The 7,390-nt window shown below is 39.9% G+C and overlaps 1 protein-coding gene across 3 annotated transcripts in view; it reads left to right on the top strand.

Annotated features, from left to right (window-relative positions):
* Nucleotides 1-6,782, top strand: part of ARB2A (ARB2 cotranscriptional regulator A) — a 395,713-nt gene extending 388,931 nt beyond the window's left edge. For all 3 annotated transcript variants that reach the window (XM_073888143.1, XM_073888149.1, XM_025866777.2), the window contains one exon: nt 3,777-6,782. In XM_073888143.1, coding sequence (XP_073744244.1) covers nt 3,777-3,919 — 143 coding nt within the window. In that variant the 3' untranslated portion in view covers nt 3,920-6,782. The remainder of the gene's footprint in view (nt 1-3,776) is intronic.
* The last annotated feature ends 608 nt before the right edge of the window (nt 6,783-7,390 follow it).

Here is a 7,390-nt window from a genome sequence, read left to right as displayed (position 1 = left end):
AAAGAAAGAAAGAAAGAAAGAAAAGAAAAGAAAAGAAAAGAAAGAAAGAAAAAAGAAAGAAAGAGGAAAGAAAACCATGTGGGATGCAAGACAATTCTTCATTGCGCTCTACTGCCCTGCAAATTGCAGGATTTCCAGCTTCCCTGGCCTCCTTCCTCTAAATGCCAATAGTTCTTACCAATCATCTTGACCACCAAAAATATCCCTACAAATTTCCAGGATGCCCCAGGGGCCACTACCATGCCCGTTTAGAATCACTTATTGAGACTGAACAAAGACACTTTTTTGTAATGAAGCACTGAGACCCTGTACTTTTTATTTTGATAATTGATTCTATGGAGTAGGAAACTAAATTTGCCCCAAAGGTGAATTATCCAGAAAGAACAAACCTGCCAATCCAAGAAGATACAAAAATCTTTCCCTGTGAACATGGCGGGTATTTAATATGGGAAACCCTTTACTCCCTCTACTGTGGGAACCTCTCTAGATTAGGGGTCTGAAAAGGGGAAACAAGTTCATAGTCCCTAAAAAAAGGAGCTTTTGATTAGGGTAAAGTTGTGCTAGAGGAAAAACTAGGAATCATGTTTATATCCTTTAAATAACATGGTTAAGTTATTTTGAAATGATTTTCCATATTACCTACACATTACAGTTTCTCAATATATGGCTGCTTTTTTGATTGGCCTGTATTTTCCACTTTTATATCCTTTTATGAATAGATAATGTAATGGTCTAGTGTTTCTGTCCTGATGGGATAATTTTTCCCAAAGTGGTGTATTTTTTAACTACTAGAAAGCTGCTCTCAAAAGTTTCCATTCTCTAAGCGTTGCTATGGATAGATATTCATATTAATTTGTAAATTTTTTCATTGAACTTTGGCTCTGACTTTTCGAAAATGGTCTCCAGACATGTTCTTGAAATGTATATATGCAGCCCCAGGTGGAAATGCAGTTACCTAACTTCCAACTGCTATTTTAATAAAATTATTAAAAACCTACTTTGAAAATTTTTTAAAAGAAAGCCACTTGTATAAAATACTCATTTTACTACTCCTTAGTTTAGGGAGAATTCTCCCACCCCCACTCAGTTCTCTATAGTTCAGTTTCTAACCCACTTTACTTATTACCTTTACTCCCAGCAGTTTCCCTTCGTCTGACAGAGCACACATTCTCATTATTTATACTCTTAAATTGCAGGGGTAAATGTTGAGAGCCAGTGCAGGTACTCAGTTATCTCAGGAACTTTGGTCTTTTCAGCCCAGGACTAATCAAGCAGAGAGTAATCATAAGCTAAAACTAAAAAGCCTTTGTGGTGATTTTATCACCAGGGAAATGTGTTCATCTTTCAGAAAGATTGTCACCAGGAAAGAAAAAATAAAGGAGTTAAAATTGCTTCAGACCATTGACTCCTTAGGTCCCCCTAGATTCCTAGATTGAATTGGTTTTCAAGGGGTGGGAGGAATTATGAGAAGAATTCCCTGAGAAAGCTTACAAATTGATCATAGCCTTGGTAACACTAGTAAGTGTAAGTGTGATCACTATGGAGGAAATGCCAAATGAGTCTGGAAGCATGGAAAATGAGAGGGAAAAGAAGACAATTAACACCTTTTTTTTTTCTTTCTTTCTTTTCTTATTGTTTTTGGGGATGGGTGTTGCCATGTAGTATGCATCTGAGAATAGTCTTTCAAAAGGAAGAAATACAATTGATTTAAAGTATCTTATCATAAGTGCAATTAGTTATTGAAATGAAACTAGATTTGCAAGCACCATAGAAATAGGAACAGGAATTTCATAAACCTATCCAGAAACTGGGCCCCTTTCAAATATACCCACAGTAGGTTTGTCTGAGCCTATCTAGAACTGCTTACTTGGGTTTGGAGAATATAAATGCCTCCAAATTCAAAAGAATTCTTTAGGATTGTCATATGAATAAATCAGTGGAAAAATAATAACAAATACCTGGATGTTACATATATTTTAAAGAACTTGAAAGTTGCATACCTATTGATGCGGGCAGGCATATATATAATTTTTTTATTCCCCAGAATTCTGTGAAGACTTGTCAAAATCAAGTCAAGGCACTTTAGAATTTGCCAGGATAAAACTACACTCCTCTCTCTCTCCCATTGAGTAACATTGAAATTTGCCCAAAATGAGTAAGCTGATAAAGAAATGACCTCATTTTTTAACCTGAATACGGTAGTGTTGGAGGGTATTTCTCAAGGATATGACTTCAGTACTGGATCATAGTTTCCAATGCAGGTTCATAAGGCCAAATTGCAGAGGAGAGGATAGAGAGCATGCTTGTGAGGGCACCTATAAAGAGAGGGGTTCTAGGGCCAGCTCCCACATCTAAGTCCCATGCACAGACTGTAGCTTTCTGCTCTCTGGTCGACTGCAGCCATAGCATCCTTATTGTTGTAACTCCCAGATTGTGATACTGTCACAAAACTGTTGCTAGGCAACAAATGTGGTTACCAGGTCTCAGCGAATAGCTGAAGGGGAAAGCAAAGTGTTGCACCATTGTAGAGTAACCATAGCAATGACCTACTATTACAGACTAAAGAATTATCATTAACAATGTTAAAGTATCAGACAGAGGCCCTGAATCCCAAGACTTCCAGGCAGTATCTCTCTGCATAATTGAGTGATGTAGGAAAAGATTTCAGCTGTTTCAAAGCTATTCACTCATTATTTCTATGGCAGAGTCTTCGTTATTATTTTTATTTTTTAATTAAATTGTTATGAAGAGACTGGTAAAATGATATCACAAGGAGTCGAAAGCGATTAATATCATCTGTTCTTATGACTACATCACTGTTATTTTTTTCTTTTTTTGCCTGTGTTAAACTGAAGGGAGGTTTGACTTGAAAAACACTGTACATCAGTATCAAATTTAGCCACAGAAAGAAGCTGTAGTAAAATAAAATAACCCTGTAAAGTGACAAACTAAACCTGTATTTTCTAAGTTCAATTCCTCCTGACAAAATAGGAGGCCTAAATGCTCTTTTTGTAGTCACTGCTTTGAAACACTTTTTTTAGCTTTTCTAAAACTGTCCCCTAAAATCTTTAAAAATGTAGCCTCCTAGGACACTTCTGGGCACAGTCTCTTTTTTAATCTGAACCTTCAGGAAGCATCCCATATAATTTGGTCGCGGTGACCTCCCTGAGACAAATGATGTCTAACAGCACAGCTTCCGAGAGAGGCAAGAAAAATCCGATTTGTTTTATTCTCTTGGGAAGCGAGAAACGTGGGTGCTCCAGGGTGGGTGAAGAAGCCGGATTCCGCGCGCTGGGGGAAACCAATCCCCGCGCGCGCGCGGAGCCGGGGGAAGTGGGTGGTTTCGAGGCGGGAGAGGGAGTGGCCCTTCCCTCCGAGCGCCTCGATTGGCCCGGAGGGGCTGAGGCCCCGGGGCCGCCTGGCCGCGCCTCGGGCAAGCCGCGGGGGGCGACCAGCCGCGTCCTCGCGTCAAGGGCGGGAAGGGGGCTCGGGCGGCAGGCGGCGGAGGTCTCTGGAGGGCCGCCCCGGGCGCCGCCGGCAGAGATGCGCGGTGAGCCGACGTAGACAGCCCTCGGCCCTGGGAGCAGAGTGAACCCTCGGGCACAGGTGTGGCCTGGAGACGCGCGCCGGCGGGGGAGCAGGCGCCGGAGCGCGGGCCGAACGCGGGGGACGCGGGCTCCGAGGGCGGGGCTCGGGCTCCAGGGGCTGAAGACGGGCGGCCTGTGCCTTGGCACCGAGCGAGGCCACCTCGTAACCGAATCTGTGTTTTTTTGCAGGCACCGACCGTCACGAGCTAACTTCCTGGAAGAGCTTCCCGTCTATTTTCAAATTCTTTACCGAAGCCTCTGAGGCAAAGACCAGTTCCCTCAAGCCGGCTCTGACGCGGCGCTCCCACAGAATAAAGCACGAAGAGCTGTAAGAGGAGAACGAGCGAGACGGGGGAGGGGAAGCCAAGGCACCACACTCGAGCATGCATCCACACGTCTCCTAACTGCTTGTTGTCGGCGAGCAGACTCCCAGCCCCTCATTAGATTGTTTTCTTCCTAGAGCACAGGGTCGTGATATATACATCTAAATAGCGTTTTGCATTATTTCTAGATGAGTGCAACTGTCAAAGCAATATGGGTTCACTGGTCGTGCTTCCTGCGGGCTGAGCTCGGGCTTCGCGCTGCCCGTCAGCGCGCAGATTAAGGCTGACAGCGCCCTGCTCGGCGCGGCCGGCGCGCCTCTAATTGCCCTGACGGAGCCCGCGCCGGCGCTGCGGGGCGAGCGGCGTCTGCGCGGTCCTACCGCCCGCTGCAGCGCAGCCGCCTCTGGCACCGGCCCCCGGCCCCCCTCAATCATGTCCAGGTTTTTTCTCCGAACAGAAGCAAACTTTTATTCTAGATTTCAAACTTCCATTTTAGGTAGGTTTTCCCCTAAGGGCCTCTTACGCATTTTTTTTTTAAAGGAACTTACCCCCCAACCTCCCCAGAAAAGCCAAATTTTTTAAATTCAGAACGTGAATGCCGTGATGTGCTATGTCGTCTTGGGAGTGCAAATTGTTCTCTAACAATCTATTTTCGATTCGAGACCAGAAGAAAAACTTTGCGTAAATATAAAGTACCGATGACACATTACCGCTGAAAATCCTTGCCATTTTGAATATGAGATTTTACACAAGTCTCGAATTTCAGAAGAGATTGTTTAAACCAAAACGTAATGATGAGCAAATCTTTTAAGTTGTGAAAGGTCCCATTTTCAATGGAATTTCCAACTTTATCATTAGAATTGACTTTTTTAAATGTATAATGTGTATTGAGTGGCATTGTAATTTAGATCACACACTTGTTTTGCTTTTTAAATCCTAATGTGCAGAAAGTTTGTTGTTGTTGATAATCCTAACTAGCGTGATCTATTCTGAGCTTTCATGGAGTTAGACCTTGTTAGGGATAGTATTTATTGTCATCAGGAAAATGAACCTGTGTGCTGTTCTACCTTTTCCTTCTGAAAGGCTTAAGTGGAACTAAAATGATTCTTCTAGGTTTCTGCTCCAACAGAAAGGGAAAGAAAGAACTGGTGTGAAAGATTTTCTCCTGTCAATACAATGGCATAATTTTTAGTAGTCCACTTCCTCTGTTGGGTTTCGCCCTAGGGTTTCAACAATTACTTTAATCCAGCTGATATCTGGCCAACACTGTGAAATATAAGAGGTAAAATAAGTTAAGATTTTGCTGACTTTTAAATTCAAATATTAAATCTTAACATTATCAGTTTTTAATTACTTGAATTTAATTACCTAGTAAAGATTCTGTTTCTAGCAGATGATGGTCTAAATTTAATATTTTTTCATCCTTTTTTAAAGTATATGAAACAATATGCATGCCTTATTTGAGGACGTGATAAAATGTACCCAAAATGACTTAGAACTGTCCGACTCCTCAGAAAAATAACAAAATAACCACCTCATGGATAAAATGTTTTTATATTATGAACCGATTTCAGCAAGTTTTAAAACTGATAATATCTGTGTTTGGTATGTAAGTACATTAATTCGTTCTTATAGTTTTAATGATGGCAAATTAAAGTGATCTTTTTTCAGTGGTCATATATATGTATCTTTTGATATTATTTTAGCAGAAACAACACAGGAAAAATCAAAACGTCATTTTATCCACGCCTGGATGACTTAATATGTGTAACCCCAACAATGTCAAGCATGTTGGTCTGCAATCTTTTCTGTATTAGAAGTAATGGTGAACTGTATGCAATAATGGGACCTTTGAGAGGATTTGAAAATTGATGTGGATTGAATATATTTTTCAAAATGTTATAAATTGTGTGGTGTTTTGACTATATGAAAGTATTCACAGGAAAACTAATTTTATGTGTTTTTTTTTAATCAGCACTTGTGCAGTGCTAAATTTATTGAAGCTTATGCACCTGAATTAGAGCAAAGTAAACGTGCTCAGCTTAGACATCAAATCACTCCTGTTCCTTCTCTTCGGTTTTCTCACTTCTCTTTTTGAAAACCTTTACTTGCAACTAGAGTGAATCACTGTTTAATTGCCTTTAATACGTTAAAACTACTGGGTTGTTAGCCTTGTTTAACCATCTATAGAGAGCTATTTGCAAACTTAAGTTGTGCAAATGTAATTTCTACTTGTGGATCTGAGCTGCAGCAACCCGGAGAGAGCTAGGCAAACCATCCGAGACCTCCAACTGATAAGTGTAAGATTCCTCGTAATGTAGGATTTTTTTTTAACCTGTTGATTATGTATCTGTTGGTATAAATGTAGTAATATCATCCACCTCAATTTTCCTGGAGTAACAACAATCAGTTGGTAGTAGCCCGCCTGCTTGGAGGTGACAACTGTTAACAGTATTTCTGCTCTGATCTTCCCATTTTGGTTTCTTTAGACAGGTTTTTTAGGAGAGTAGAGGCTTAAAGTTAGGATATAGACTTTTTTAAAAATTATATACTCAGTTCTTAGAGCAAATGGAATGGGAAGGAAGGAGTTGTTGATAAATCTGAGATTCAAAATAGTCCTGTTAAAACTTAAAAGCCAGATGCTGGCTCTAGAACTTTATAAAGGTATCTCACCATGCAGCCGTTAAAAGTTTTCATGGATATTTGAAGGGGGGAGAAAATCTATTTGTAATAATTGTTTTCTCAAGTTTCTGCCTTGTGCTTCAACCTGGATTGCATTATTGTTTATACAAAAAGAAAAAAAAAGTAAAGCACAGGAGTTTCATATATATTTCTGTTTATCATTTTAAAATAAAAACAATTTTCCCAACAAGCAGCGGTGTATTATTCTTGCTCAGAAGTTCATTTATTTGTGTACAGAGGTTAATAAAAGCAGAAACTTGAATGATGGAACAGCATTCATCAATATCTTAAACCGTATAGCTGCTTTTATTACTATTACTGTTGCTGTAAGGTAACACCCTAACTTCACTTGATTACTTACTATTTGGCTTGGACCTTTCACAAAGCCAGCACTTTTTTAAGGTGTTTGTTTTTAATATCTAAAATATCCTTAGCTACAAAGAAATTTGAACCCATTGTTAAGCCTATGCTTTTATAAAGTACACTTTAATATACTGTAAAGAAATGTGTTTTCCAGAAGGAATCTAGTGACATTACATTGCTCCCAAGTCCCTATATAGGTCCTTGATGTTTACATCTAATCTGAAAATATCCTGTTTACATTTATTTTACTGCTTTTCCTTCTTTAAAACCTGTAACTCCTTTGAGAGAGTTTGGGTGACAAAATATGTTAACTATATTATCAGGGCTAATAAGTTAAATTTTTTCACATGTTTCTCTGGATTATCTGGAGTCCCAATCCAAACACATGTGTCTCCTGTTACAATCGTAGTTTATAACTGTAAACTGACAGGTTCC

The sequence above is a fragment of the Callorhinus ursinus genome, unplaced genomic scaffold (assembly GCF_003265705.2).
Source record: "Callorhinus ursinus isolate GAN/ISIS: 27379988/994484 unplaced genomic scaffold, GSC_fseal_2.0 scaffold3, whole genome shotgun sequence".
NCBI classification, from domain to species: Eukaryota; Metazoa; Chordata; class Mammalia; order Carnivora; family Otariidae; genus Callorhinus; species Callorhinus ursinus.
Note: the sequence above shows the minus strand (reverse complement) of the source record. Positions and strands in the feature narration are given on the sequence as shown.